We start from the raw sequence: 15,050 nt of genomic DNA, 5'->3' as shown, positions 1-15,050 counted from the left end.
TCAGGCCTCCGTTCCCTCCCTCCCTCCGTGAAAGCAAGGGCAGACAATCGTTTTGCGCCTTTTTTCTTGAGTTACCTGTGCAGACGCCATACCACGGCAAGCATGGAGCCCGCTCAGCTCACCGTCACTGTATGTCTCCTGGGTGCTGGCAGACGTGGTACTGCATTGCTACACAGCAGCAGTTTATTGCCTTTTGGCAGCAGACAGTGCAGTATGACTGGTAGCCGTCATCAACGTAGTCCTGGGTGCTCTTTTAACCGGGCATCTGGGCAAACATGGGAGTGACTCAGCCAGGTCATTTCCCTTGTTTCATCTCGTGGCGACTGAGTCCTACCAGCAGTGCACTGTTTTTTAACCTCCAGCCAGCAGAAGATGATGGCTAGTCGTCATACTGCACCGTCTTCTGCCAAGCACCCAGGAGATGATGATGGCTAGCAGTCATACTGCACAGTCTGCTGCCAGCAAGATGTATAAAGATAGATGAAGTGGCTCAAAACAAGAAATAGACCAGATTTGTTTTGTATTCATTTTCTCGTCCCTCCCTCTGTGAAATCAATGGCCTGCTAAACCCAGTTTTGAGTTCTATCCTTGAGGTTTTGAGTTCTATCCTTGAGGGGGCCATTCAGTTTCTCGCAAAGCCACCCCCTTTGTTGATTTTAATTCCCTGTAAGCCAACCCTGTAAGCCATATTGTCAGTCGCCCCTCCCTCCGTCAGGACAACGGAAGACAATCGTTCTGCGCCTTTTTTCCATGCAGACGCCATACGACGGCAAGCATGGAGCCTGCTCAGATCACTTTGGCAATTAGGAGCACATTAAACACCACGCGCATTATCCAGCAGTATATGCAGCACCAGAACCTGGCAAAGCGATACCGGACAAGTAGGCGACGTCAGCGCGGTGACGTGAGTGATGAGGACATGGACACAGACTTCTCTCAAAGCATGGGCCCTGGCAATGTGGGCATCATGGTGCTAATGGGGCAGGTTCATGCGGTGGAACGCCGATTCTGGGCTCGGGAAACAAGCACAGACTGGTGGGACCGCATAGTGTTGCAGGTCTGGGACAATCCCCAGTGGTTGCGAAACTTTCGCATGCATAAGGGCACTTTCATGGAACTTTGTGACTTGCTTTCCCCTGCCCTGAAGTGCATGAATACCAAGATGAGAGCAGCCCTCACAGTTGAGAAGCGAGTGGCAATAGCCCTGTGGAAGCTTGCAATGCCAGACAGCTACCGGTCAGTCAGGAGTCAATTTGGAGTGGGCAAATCTACTGTGGGAGCTGCTGTGATGCAAGTAGCCAATGCAATCAAAGATCTGCTGATATCAAGAGTAGTGACCCTGGGAAATGTGCAGGTCATAGTGGATGGCTTTGCTGCAATTGGGATCCCCTAACTGTGGTGGGGCCATAGATGGAACCCATATCCCTATCTTGGCACCGGAGCACCAAGCCGGCGAGTACATAAACTGTAAGGGGTACTTTTCAATAGTGCTGCAAGCACTGGTGGATCACAAGGGACATTTCACCAACATCAACGTGGGATGGCCGGGAAAGGTACATGATGCTCGCATCTTCAGAAACTCTGGTCTGTTTCAAAAGCTGCAAGAAGGGACTTTATTCCCAGACCAGAAAATAACCATTGGGGATGTTGAAATGCCTATAGTTATCCTTGGGGACCCAGCCTACCCCTTAATGGCCTGGCTCATGAAGCCATACACAGGCAGCCTGGACAGTAGTCAGGAGCTGTTCAACTACAGGCTGAGCAAGTGCAGAATGGTGGTAGAATGTGCATTTGGACATTTAAAAGCACGCTGGCGCAGTTTACTGACTCGGTTAGACCTCAGCGAAACCAATATTCCCACTGTTATTACTGCTTTCTGTGCGCTCCACAATATCTGTGAGAGTAAGGGGGAGACGTTTATGGCGGGGTGGGAGGTTGAAGCAAATCGCCTGGCTGCTGGTTTCGCACAGCCAGACACCAGGGTGGTTAGAAGAGCACAGGAGGGCGCAGTGCGCATCAGAGAAGCTTTGAAAACCAGTTTCATGACTGGACAGACTATGCTGTGAAAGTTCTGTTTGTTTCTCCTTGATGAAACCCCCCCCACCCCTTGGTTCACTCTACTTCCCTGTAAGCTAACCACCCTCCCCTCCTCCCTTCAATCACCACTTGCAGAGGCAATAAAGTCATTGTTGCTTCACATTCATGCATTCTTTACTCATTCATCACACAAATAGGGGGATAACTACCAAGGTAGCCCTGGAGGGGTGGTGGAGGAGAGAAGCACCAGGAGGGGTGGTGAAGAAGGGAAGGACAAGGCCACACAGCACTTTAAAAGTTTAAAACTTATTGAATGCCAGCCTTCTGTTGCTTGGGCAATCCTCTGGAGTGGAGTGGCCGGGTGGCCAGAGGCCCCCCCACCACATTCTTGGGCGTCTGGGTGAGGAGGCTATCGAACTTGGGGAGGAGGGCAGTTGGTTACACAGGGACTGTAGCGGCGGTCTGTGCTCCTGCTGCCTTTCCTGCAGCTCAACCATACGCTGGAGCATATTGGTTTGATCCTCCAGCAGCCTCAGCATTGAATCCTGCCTCCTCTCATCACGCTGCCGCCACCTTTCAGCTTCAGCCCTCTCTTCAGCCCGCCACTTACTCTTTTCAGCCCGCCACCTCTCCTCCTGGTCATTTTGTGCTTTCCTGCACTCTGACATTGTCTGCCTCCACGCATTCGTCTGTGCTCTGTCAGTGTGGGAGGACAGCATGAGCTCAGAGAACATTTCATCATGAGTGTGTTTTTTTCGCCTTCTAATCTTCTCTAGCCTCTGGGAAGGAAAAGATCCTGTGATCCTTGAAACACATGCAGCTGGTGGAGGGAAAAAAAAAGAGACAGTGGTATTTAAAAAGACACATTTTCTAGAACAATGGCTATACTCTTTCACGGTAAACCTTGCTGTTAACATTACATACACAGCACATGTGCTTTCGTTCCAAGGTCACATTTTGCCTCCCCCCACCACGTGGCTAGCCCCTCCCCGTGGCTAACAGCGGGGAACATTTCTGTTCAGCCGTAGGCAAACAGCCCAGCAGGAACGGGCACCTCTGAATGTCCCCTTAAGAAAAGCACCCTATTTCAACCAGGTGACCATGAATGATATCACTCTCCTGAGGATAACACAGAGAGATAAAGAACGGCTGTTGTTTGAACGCCAGCAAACATACACTGCAATGCTTTGTTCTACAATGATTCCCGAGTACGTGCTACTGGCCTGGAGTGGTAAAGTGTCCTACCATGGTGGACACAATAAGGCTGCCCTCCCCAGAAACCTTTTGCAAAGGCTTTGGGAGTACATCCAGGAGAGCCGCAAATGCCAGGGCAAATTAATCCTTTCGCATGCTTGCTTTTAAACCATGTATAGTATTTTAAAAGGTACACTCACCAGAGGTCCCTTCTTCGCCTGGTGGGTCTGGGAGGCAGCCTTGGGTGGGTTCAGGGGGTACTGGCTCCAGGTCCAGGGTGAGAAACAGTTCCTGGCTGTCGGGAAAACCGGTTTCTCTGCTTGCTTTCTGTGAGCTATCTACCACTTCTTCATCATCATCTTCCTCGTCCCAAAAACCTGCTTCTGTGTTGCCTCCATCTCCATTGAAGGAGTCAAACAACACGGCTGGGGTAGTGGTGGCTGAACCCCCTAAAATGGCATGCAGCTCATCATAGAAGCGGCATGTTTGGGGCTCTGACCCGGAGCGGCCGTTTGCCTCTCTGGTTTTCTGATAGGCTTGCCTCAGCTCCTTAAGTTTCACGCGGCACTGCTTCAGGTCCCTCTTATGGCCTCTGTCCTTCATGCCCTGGTAGATTTTGACAAATGTTTTGGCATTTCGAAAACTGGAACGGAGTTCTGATAGCACGGATTCCTCTCCCCATACAGCAGTCAGATCCCGTACCTCCCGTTCGGTCCATGCTGGAGCTCTTTTGTGATTCTGGGACTCCATCATGGTCACCTCTGCTGATGAGCTCTGCATGGTCACCTCTGCTGATGAGCTCTGGCCAGCATGGCAAGCTGCAGGTGACCATGCAAACCGGAAATTGAAATTCAAAAGTTTGCGAGCCTTTTCCTGTCTACCTGACCAGTGCATCTGAGTTGAGAGTGCTGTCCAGAGTGGTCACAATAGAGCACTCTGGGATAGCTCCCGGAGGCCAATACCATCTAATTGCGTCCACAGTACCCCAAATTCGACCTAGCAAGGCCAATTTAAGCACTAATCCACTTGTCAGGGGTGGAGTAAGGAAATCGATTTTAAGAGCCCTTTAAGTCGAAAAAAAGGGCTTCATCGTGAGGACGGGTGCAGGTTTACATCGATTTAACGCTGCTAAATTCGACCTAAAGTCCTAGTGTAGATCAGGGCTCAAGAAGTTTCTCTCACCCCTCAAAGTCCTCTGCAGCATTTGAGCCAAGGTTGGCTGAGGTCCCATTTTCATGAATGTTAAATGCACTGTCTGTTTATCTCCTAGGTGCAGGATAAAGGGTGTGTCATCTTTGCCTTCTACTTATATCCCCAAAGTGCACACTCTACTCAGATGGGATAACCACTCATGGCTTAATTTTCCTGGTTACTGCTGCTGACTTCACATTTATCTGTTGATTTCATATGTGAATGGAACAGGAGTACTTGTGGCACCTTAGAGACTAACAAATTTTTGCGGATACAGACTAACACGGCTGCTATTCTGAAACATATGTAAATGAGCATCCATTGTGTTTGCTTACAATGCTTAACTAACATCCAGACTGAGAGACAGGTGAATAATCATCTCTCGTCTAACAGAAAGCCTATTTCTCCACCTCTGCTGTGATATAGAATCTACAAACATATTTTGAATACCTAAACATATATTTGCAATGCTAGTAATGACCAGTGTGACCCCAGCTTTAATTTAAAACTTCACACAACATTCTTTGGTGAACCAGAATGCACATACCAGTGTCTGGATATTCCTGTAACCCAGTTGGCATTAAGGGGTTCTTGACTCACAGCGGGCTCTGCAAGGACCCCACCCTCCCAGTGGAATCACTGTCACATCTCCTTAGCCACACTTCTGAAGAGGCAGCCTCTGACACAGTAGAATGGACTTTCAGTGTTTCTCAAATGTGGCCACCAGGGGCTTTTCTTGCAGCTACAGCCTCTTGGGTGGCTTGGGGTGGGGGGAAGCAGTGGCCTCTCTCTGGGGACTCACAAGCTGGAGGAGCAGGCAACCAGTGAGTTTCCCACCTTCCCAGGGTTGCGGTGGGGTTGGGCTTCAGCCCTGGAGTTGCACATAGCAGGCTCCAGCCAGAGGGCTTTGGGCTTCATTCCTTGAGCTCACCACCCCTCCCATCACATCTGGTCCCTGCTGCCTCCCCTAGTGCCCCATTGCCCCTGGCTCCCACTGCCTCCTTACCCACCTCCCCATCCAGGGCTCAATTTGTCCCCGGGCTTGCCAGGGCTGAGTAAATCTGCTGTGAAAAGTGATGTTTTGTGTTTGCTAATATCACTTTTCACAGCAGACTTAGTAGCTAGCAAGTCTAAAAAAAAAAAAAAAAAGCAACCAAAAATACAAAAGAAACAATAAGAAAAAAGACAAGAACATGCAAAGCACCTTATTTGTATTTCTATTCTGCTTAGGTCCAGTAAAGAATAAAGACAACTGTTTATTATGTTTATTATTGAGTCTACAAAAAAAAATCCTACATAAATAAATTACAATGATTTGGACATGTATATGTGCATATTCATTTGTGTTTCCTAAAGTATTTTAGGAAACACTGTCAGAGCGGCCACCAGCAAGAGTTAGTGGCCGCACTCTGAGGCCATCAAAAATTTTGTTGTGAGAACCCCTGGACTAGATCCTTTAATGAACAGAAAAAGCCTAACCAGACAGACTGTTCCTCATTGGCTGTGGCACTGTCGTCAGATTACATAGGCTAAACGGGGTCAGAGTTTGGATGGAAGACCTTTAAATGAAAACCTGTGTACAGCAGGAAGACCTGAAGCACCACAGGGCACACTTTTCCGAGTCAGTATTGTGTTAGTGCTCGAATACCATGCTGCTGTCTTTGAGATAAAACCAAGGCCCTTATTGCTTGGCTGTTATATCGAGAAAGCATTTTTGTTAGAGTAGAGAGTATTGAGGATCTGTCTAGGACATTAGGGCTAACAAGAATAATTGGTTTCAGAGTAGCTGCCGTGTTAGTCTGTATCCGCAAAAAGAAAAGGAGTACTTGTAACACCTTAAAGACTAACAAATTTATTTGAGGATAAGGTTTTGTGAGCTACAGTTCACTTCATCTTCTACACTTTCCACAGTATGCATCTGATGAAGTGAGCTGTAGCTCACGAAAGCTTATGCTCAAATAAATCGGTTAGTCTCTAAGGTGCCACAAGTACTCCTTTTCTTTTAGCTCACTTCATCGGATGCAATTTTAATAATTGCATTCTTTTAACCTAAAATTCCCATGTAGTTTCTTTTATGTCAGATTTTTTATTGATGTCTTGATCTGTTTGGATCTGTACACTGCAGTGTAATGTTAAATAGCTGCTACATTCCACATCAGTGGCAGATGAAGTAATGCTGGCATATAGTATACGGAGCTCATGCTTCCAAGACACTGAGTGTCCTCACTAGGGCTCTGTAATTCCATCCCTCAGCTCATTTATTTCCCCCCACAGCCTGGTTACTATACAAAGAAAAACACAGCTTTACACAACTCCAGTCAAAAGGTGCACCAATGTTTGGAATGGAGCATGTAATTAAGCAAAGGAAAACAGAAGCTGAATATCTGCAAAAAAAAGTTATGAGTGGCTAGAGCTGTTAGGCTGTGGTAGCCCTGATGTTGGGGGGTCATTTAAAACTGTCTCTCTGATTCAATCGATCTCAATACACAGTCCAAATTCAAAACCTGTTTATTTACCATTACTAGCTTAAAATACAAATGTTAACAATTAAATGCACAATAATATACTGTTTTTATATAAAATAAAGGCCATGCAAAACTGCCTTCTTAAAAAAATACAATATCTACTTAAAGTACTTAAACACTTCAAGGTAACTAGAGAGAAACATACTGCAAGTTGTTTTTAGTGTTCTTTGTTAAATTGTACAGATTTTACAAGTGAATTTGGTGCTGGCGAAAGATGCTAGATTAGCAGCGCTGGAGACTCATCTCCACTTAATCCACAGACCAAATACACCATAGGTGCAAGCTTCCGACCATCACCTCCTGTTACTCGTCTGGAGATGCCACCTATATGGGTGAGCAGGCAGGTCAATCTCCATGGCTATTTGAACCTTTGGCCTCTCTACTAAAACATCACAAAAAACACGTCAATTGGCTGGGAACAAGTATGCCACTGGGAAATAGTCTGCAACCCTAAATTCACATGAGTCCACCAGATGACGTATTTTGGTTACTATCAGCCCTGTCTCAATTTGAACCAAATGGTAAACATCATAGTGGTTGGATTTTTTTTAACAACAAAGTGTAGGTAAATAAAGCTATAAAGCAAACAGGTCTGGAGATGAAAACCCTTCCTCAGAAGAGTACAATGACTTCAATTACTACTTTGGCAGGATCAGACCCAATCTTTGGCAGAGCTCGTGAAAAACATACCAGAACCACCAGCCTCCCTCTATTACTGAAATGTTATCAAGCATTTTCTTCCCATATATGACAGAAAGAGCTTTTCATATTGTACCAAAGATTTATTGCAAAAGACAGCATCTTGAATAACTTCAGAGGGACAGCTATCAAACTTTAAAATATTCAATCCTCTTTTGCTAGAAATTCTGTTCAGAGATTTTCACTGTTTAAGAATAATGAAAAGGGGCGGGGGGGGGGGGGAGAATAAGCAGCCCTAACCTAAATGATTGGGAGAAAAAAAGTTTGGCTAAAAGCTATGTCTCAAATTTTTGCAGGGGAGACTGTGCTGGCAGGCAATGACGTGTCTCCCTTGCCCTGTAATGATCTGTGCCTGAAGATGCAAAGGCAGAATGGTCCATTAACCAACTCAACTGCAATATCAGGGAACAGAAGTCCTCACCTTCTGCCTAGGGAGCAGTTCAAGGGCACAGCCAGCAGGACTGATAAGCAGGTTTGATATTCTATCCAGTAGAAGGCAGTGGTGCACACACACACACTAGCTAACTGATCCCCCGCCTAAAGGAGCTCTTGCCTTTGCTCAGCCAGCAAAGAAAACTAACTACACATGAGCAGATCTTTGCACAGACCCAAATATGATTTTTTTTTAAAGACACCAGGTGCCAATACCTAATATGAACTGAGGTGGGAAAGGGATGAGGAAAACCCTAAATCAGTGCATCTAAAGTCATGCTGCACCCCATAACCAAATGAAGTCTCAAAAACATTTGTAGGGGAAGCACAAATATCACTCAATGTTTTAGTTTCTGATCATTAATAAACAAAATTATCCCAAACACAGACACTGGTATCCTGCCCCTGGTTCACAGGACTTAGGGATATAAAGACCAAAAAAATCATTAGAAAAACACTGGATGCTTGAAGAGAACACTGTGGGTCACACTCCAAAAATAACTATTTAGCACACACACTAGCTATGAAGCCAGATAGCGTGAAAACTATGTAATGGGATAGGCAAAATAAAAATATTAAAATAAAGCTTTTAGGAGTATTAGGAACACTAGTCTTATTAAAATGAGAAGAATCTTAAAAATAAAACTGACTTAAATCAATTATACTATTCCAATTTCAGCTCCAACAGCAAAACAGGCTGGATTACTTATTTCCTCTTTCAGTCATTTTCACTTCATGGTTCTCAGGCACCAGCAAAGTGCTGGTGTCTCTGGGTTTCCAACAGTGACAGGGAAGGCTTAACCTTCCAAATACAGCTGGTTTTTATTGACTTTAAAAAGTCTCAAAAATATTTCTCTCCACATTAACTTTTATAAACACTTTCTGCATCCTCAACCCCAACCAAAAAACCCCAGGACAAAACAGAACTTGGAGCCTGCACTAGTTGGCAGCGTCCCCTTTAACTCATGAATGCAGTAGATAGGATACAGGTAAAGGGGTGGGGATTTCAGCCAAAGAATGTTATAAAGAAACCGAAATGCAGCAGTGAATAAGAGATACACAGATTATGTTGTTCACAGATCAAAGTTGCGCCATTTGAGATTTACAACAGGGTGCTAGGCACCCAAAGCATTGGAAGTTGGGGGCGTGACTCCCTTTGTGCTTTTGGAAGCTTCTCCTGCACATTGTGAAGAACAAGGCTGAATGCTTCAACCAGCCAAGAAGTGCCCCAGTAGCCTATTAGTGCACAAGCCAGAGACGCTCATTGCTCTCACGGTATGGTTCATTAATGGTACATGTAATTAAAAACATTGTTAAAAACATTCTTTGGCTGGTAGCAGGGGTCTGCACACCATGTTCTGCTCTGAAACAAAGTTCTTAGTAAGAGGATAAAAGGAAGGAGTAGGAAAATTATAAATACTCTCTCTACATAATATTTGCCACCAGCTTTTTACACAGTCCCTGGGCTATTTGTCCATGTATCTTTATCCCCGCCGAAGCCCAACTACCTTTTTAACAGCAATTTGTGGCCTAGCAGCCTCTCTCTCAACTCATTTTCATTTATAGACGCTATGGACTTGATTCACAACAGCGTCAGTGACACACTGGTGAGTCTCTCTTAACCCCAAATGCCTCTCTTCATGCCCTTCCCCCTCTACCCCATCCCTACAGAGTGTACGATTATCTTTGTCCCTCCTCCACTGATTTTCTCCTCCCCTTCTGCGTTATATGTGTGTGTTCCAGTGATGAGGCCCCACTTTTGGGAGTTGGGGCTCAGCTACAGTATCATCAGAAAGACCCAGCCAAAATTTGGGTCTGAACAATTAGTGTCCTCAGCCATACCCTAAGAACTGTGACCATGTACCACATATAATACTTTGCACAATCAACACACTGTACTGAGGTTAACAACTGAAGCCTTTGGGAGGTAAAGAAGTATTATTATCCCCATTTTACAGAAGGAGAGTCTGAGGTTAATTGACTTGGCCAGGGCGCCACAGCACATCAGGGCTAGAGCAAGATTAGAATTTGGGAGTTCTGGTCTCCTGACCTTTGGTTCAGTCCAGAATTTGTTGCCTCTCTGGGAGTCTTGCTTCCAAGCTCACATTCAGAGAGGGGAAAATATGAGTTTGTGGGGGTCTCTGCAAGTCTGTCTGATGGGTTTAGCAGGGTTTGGTTTGAGTTTTTTTGTGAAAGGTGGTGCGCACCCAAGTATCACCATGCCCCTACCTCACACTGCATCCTCTTACCCACCATAAATACTACAGCACCTAAAATTCACTTGTAGATATGCTAATTCTATAATATGCAACGAGATGGGCAGTGACAGATCCCTGCACTCCTCACCTCTGTCAAGAATTTACTAGGGGAGGAACGGTTGGTACCACAGACTTGTGTAAATAATTATTGGTTATTGAGTCACACCTGCCCTCATGCTTGATACAACCATATGATCCAGAATCCTTTGGTGGCCTTTTATGTTTCTTCTCTTTAGCCAACCCATACTATAATTCATTACTGGATATATTGTATAAGAATCTGATCCTAGTTTTGAAGGCTGGGGAGTCCTATATCCATAAATCTGAGCCCATTCAAATCAGATAGACTGAGACTAAGGCAAAGCACCATCAGGGATTGATTAAGGTGAAATATGGCCCATGGACCAGCCAAAACAATGCAGCCCCAAATCTGCTTGAGTCCAGGCCAGTGAGAGGTGTGAGAGCTACACACCTTCAGGTGCTCTTCAGAGCAAAAGGGCCCAGTTCAGCCACTCTGTTCAATCCAGTCTTAATTCACCATTGATTACTCTGGGGCTCAGAAGGAATGTGAGTGTGACATAAGAAGCCATTTTCTAAAAGTTACCAGGCAATAGATGCTCCTTACCTCTAACCTAAGCAAACATTCAGTTGCTGACGATAAATCAGAACAGATTACTCAAAGAAGGCGTAACAATAAAACACACCACTCCATCCAGTCCAGATTGGTAGGGAATAAAAACAGCCACCTGAACGGAAGCAGAGTGATGCCCATTTTGTGTATGCAAGTCTGGTCACACACACCCCACTCCACAATCTCCATCCCAGATTCAAAATCTACAGTTCCTGACACTTTACAGCCCTGCTGCAATATTCCACAGGGGAACATACACTGTCTGAGGGCTCAAAGGTGAAAACGAGGTCTTGGGAAGACTGGTGTCTCTCCTAGATCCCAACCTCACTCACCCACCCAACATGCAATGATTCCAGAAAGGAAGGAGAGAAAACATTGTCACTTATTTGGCTATTCTCCTGGATGGGAGAGAGGTCACCAAGTACAGCAACGATAATGTCGAAATGGGCTTGGTGTCACTCCATGCCTTGCCTTCCCCAGTTCACAGTTCCCCACTCCTCTGGCTCTCCAGCCACTCCCTCCTTATCTCTGCAATCTCCTGACCGTACCAGTTGTGTAGCTTGGAGAAACAGGCTGTCTCCGGAGACATGGGGCTTTCCTGCCCAGTCAAAGAGAGGCCAGTGACGAGTGCTCCGCATCCACTGCCAGCTGCCAAGCGCCGGCGAGGAGGCAGAGGCGGGGGTTTGGAACACCCCCCATCGTGGTCAGCACAGGAGGCCCCTGCAGGGATGTAACCACTGCCCCATGTGGAGTAACCGTTCTCCAAGACGGGAGGCTGCTCCTGGACGAGCGCCATAGCAGGATTGGACAAATGCCTTTTTCTGCCAGATGATGACTTCCTTGGAGATTTGTAGCAGGCAGCCAAGCTCTTACGGGCATCCTCCAGTTGCTTTTCCAGCTCTCTCACCACCAAACGCATGTAATCAAAGCTGGCTCGCGAAAGCGCCTTCACCCATCCCTCCATGGCGGCCTGGCAGTCAGCCACCAGCACGTAGGCCTTGGCACCAGCGTCATCGAAGCGGATGGCAAAGGCAAACTCCTCGGCAGCCTCGCACAGTTCCACGGTGCAGCCCTCCAGCACAACAAGCCCCAGGGGGTCCCGGCTCTCACGATCTTCAAAATAGAACAGCAGGTTGCCCTTGAGGATGAACCAGCGACGGTGGTAGGAGGTGGCGTGGTGGTGGTGGTGGTGCCGCTCGACACGCTTGTGGAGGAAACCAGCATGATCTGCCGGAGAGTCACATGTGGCATAATGCGCCACGCTTCGCTCGTTCAGCTTCATTGTCCTGGCAGGACAAAGACAGAGGAAGGGAGTCAGTTCAGTGCAGGGAACTACTGGTTCGAATTATACCCGATAGGTCACGTGCACTTCGAGTCTAGGCTGAGGCACACGAACAAAGTCCACAACTGCAGAGTTCCCAAAGATATTAAGTTTATTACACTCGAGCGTGGTGCCCCCCTGCTAGTCAGAAGGGGACCCCGAATGCAGGTTATACAAAGATTATATACCTTTTAGCAAAGCATGTTGCCCTTGTGCATCGGTAACCTTAGTCAATAGGCAAACCCTTTCCTTATCTACCACCTATCCCTGCTAGGTACATTCCCCTTGCTAAACTATTACTGCCCTAAAGCAATGCATCATTAACTTTTCTTATCAGGATGGGAGGCCCACATCAAAAGGCCAGGGGGCAGAGAGTTAGGAACAGACAAAGAACAGAAACCGGGAGTCGAGACAGGCTGGAGACAAGGCGGGGTTTTCACAGGAATGCAGTATCTAAGGAACACTGCTCCTGGTGCATGATGTGCTTGCTTTTAGACAATGGTGGCCCCCAGACCAAAATGGAGTCACAGATGCTAACTTGTCCTTAACAGTCCCCCGTTTTCTTTTGTACGTCAGTAAGCTATATCGGGCTGAGTGACCGCGATGCAGGGTTAGCAGTTGCCGACAGCACATTCTACAACACTGTAGGCATACAAAAAAAATAACACAAAAGCAATAACAGCCAAAAGGATTAAAAACAAAATAAGCCGTCCCCAAGCCCCCACATCCGGTAGCCATGAGGTGAGCCAGTTCCAGACCTCCTGGAATCCAGCGCTGGTAGTGTCGAGGCTGACATGGTGGAACAGGACTGCCTGCTGCATGAGGATGTGGATGTCAGTTTCCACCCTGTGCTGCTGATTCACATATACACAACAGCGTGAGTTAACCAGCGCACAAACCCCGCCCTGGTTTGCAAGGAGATAGTCCAGGGCTAGGCGGTTTTGCAATGTAGTTTGGGATAGCTGAGTTACTTCAATTTGAAGGGCAGATAAGGCGTCTGCAGTAGCATTTGCCATGAATTCCAAAGCAGCTGAAATGTTAACTATAGCTTTTTCTAGCTCGCTTACTCCTAACCATGGCAGAAACCAATGCACAAAGGAGTGAAAGCCTGTGGGCCGTTGTGAAAGAGGGTTTAAAGGAATACTTTGTTGGTTTCTTTATACTAGATTGCAGATCTCTCCCTGGGTTAGGGTCTGGTGTACTGTCACGGCGAGTACTATAGCCCCTAAGGTACATGTACCACACCATCCTGCCGGGAGAACCTTATAGGCTGTGTGATTGCATAACCAATACCAGCCAGACCCCTCAGGGACTGACCTCGGGGCACCGGAGTAGGTGGAGGGGCCTGCCGCACCAGAGCTGATCTGGGTGGTGTCCTTGCACCCCACAAAATTCCCCACAAAAACTGTATTTTCTATGCCCTTACGTCGTGACACACATAAAGCATAATTACGCTGGGCCACCATATCAATAGACCATATTTGGATCGTAACATTCCACTTAAATGTAGAGTTTGCCCATAGCTTAGCTTGGAGTGTTCGATTAAGAGGGATAGGTACCCCTACCAACGGGACCCCCTGACCCAAATATGTGGGGGTATGAATACAAATCCAACACTGCGTTCAATTCACACCCTGTTTTATAGCGCAGGTTAAATTCAAGAAGCTATTGCCCTCCCATCCTTGTACTGGACTTAGGAATAGGGAGAGGACTGGGGGTGGTAAGGGGTGTGGAGTTGTCATGCAATCCCCAGGCACCAGTACAGCTCCTCTAAAATCTTTGCAGTGAAGTGCGATCCTCGGTCTGAGTCGATGACTTCAGGGACTCCAAATCTGGGCACAATGTCTTTCAGTAGAAATTTTACCACAGATCTGGCATCTGCTTTTCTGGTTGGTCCTGCTTCAGGCCATCCGGAAAGTTGATCCACTATTACAAGGAGGTTGCAAAACCCCGAGCTTTTAGGCATTTCTGCATAGTCCATCTGTAATCGCTGAAACGGAAAGTTAGCCCAAGGTCTCCCCCCCCCCCCCCTTAGTGTTGGCATCAAGCCGAGACCGAGCAGAGAAGGCCAGGCAAGTAGAGCAGGAGCCAAGAGCTCACTTCACTGTCGGATAGATATGAGGCGCTGCCCAACATTTGAGAATAGCAGCTGCAGTGGCCTGAATGCCGGCATGACCCAAAGAATGAAAATAGTGGGCGGCTGAGAGCAGATAGTGACGGGGGAGAATAGGTTTGTTCCCGATTTGCCAAACCTTATTGACACCTTCAGAGCCTTCCCAACGTTTCCAGTCCTGGAGCTCGTCAGGTGGCACATCAGCACACAAGTGCGTCCAGTCCGTCGGATGGAAGGACGTATCCAGAAGAAGAGTTGCGGACACCAGGAGGGGCTGAAGGACAGCAGTCTTTGCGGCCGCATCAGCCAAGGCATTACCTTCAGAGACAGGATTCTCAGACTGCTGGTGAGCATAACAGTGGACAACAGCCAGTTCGAGAGGACCTTGAATGGCATCCAAAAGTGCAGAGATTAAAAGGGCCGTTTGCAATCTTAGTGCCTGAGGAGGTTAGAAACCCTCTCTGTTTCCAGAGCTGGCCCGTAGCATGGCAAACCCCAAAGGCATATCTAGAGTCTGTATAAATGGTAACAGATTTCCCATCAGACAGCAAGCAAGCCCTAGTAAGAGCGTGCAATTCCGCGCCCTATGCACTAAAGGACGGTGGAAGGGGGGCTGCTTCTACAACGGTTGTCTGAGTAGTGACGGAAT

General features: G+C 47.0%; 1 protein-coding gene across 13 annotated transcripts in view; it reads right to left on the bottom strand.

The window, feature by feature from the left end:
• Window positions 1–2,186: 2,186 nt before the first annotated feature.
• The window catches only part of PHETA2 (PH domain containing endocytic trafficking adaptor 2), a 33,036-nt gene continuing 20,172 nt past the window's right edge, over window positions 2,187–15,050 (bottom strand). For 6 of the 13 annotated variants that reach the window (XM_073327252.1, XM_073327249.1, XM_073327251.1 and 3 more), the window contains one exon: window positions 5,673–12,253. In XM_073327252.1, coding sequence (XP_073183353.1) covers window positions 11,449–12,249 — 801 coding nt within the window. In that variant the 5' untranslated portion in view covers window positions 12,250–12,253 and the 3' untranslated portion in view covers window positions 5,673–11,448. Of the gene's footprint in view, window positions 2,858–3,431; window positions 4,050–5,672; window positions 12,254–15,050 lie in introns of those variants that run through there. The other 7 variants (XM_073327242.1, XM_073327243.1, XM_073327241.1 and 4 more) reach the window with 3 other exon arrangements.

Source organism: Lepidochelys kempii, chromosome 1 (genome assembly GCF_965140265.1).
Source record: "Lepidochelys kempii isolate rLepKem1 chromosome 1, rLepKem1.hap2, whole genome shotgun sequence".
Taxonomy (NCBI): Eukaryota; Metazoa; Chordata; order Testudines; family Cheloniidae; genus Lepidochelys; species Lepidochelys kempii.
The sequence above is the reverse complement of the archived record's forward strand: the minus strand, read 5'-3'. Positions and strand labels throughout refer to the sequence as shown.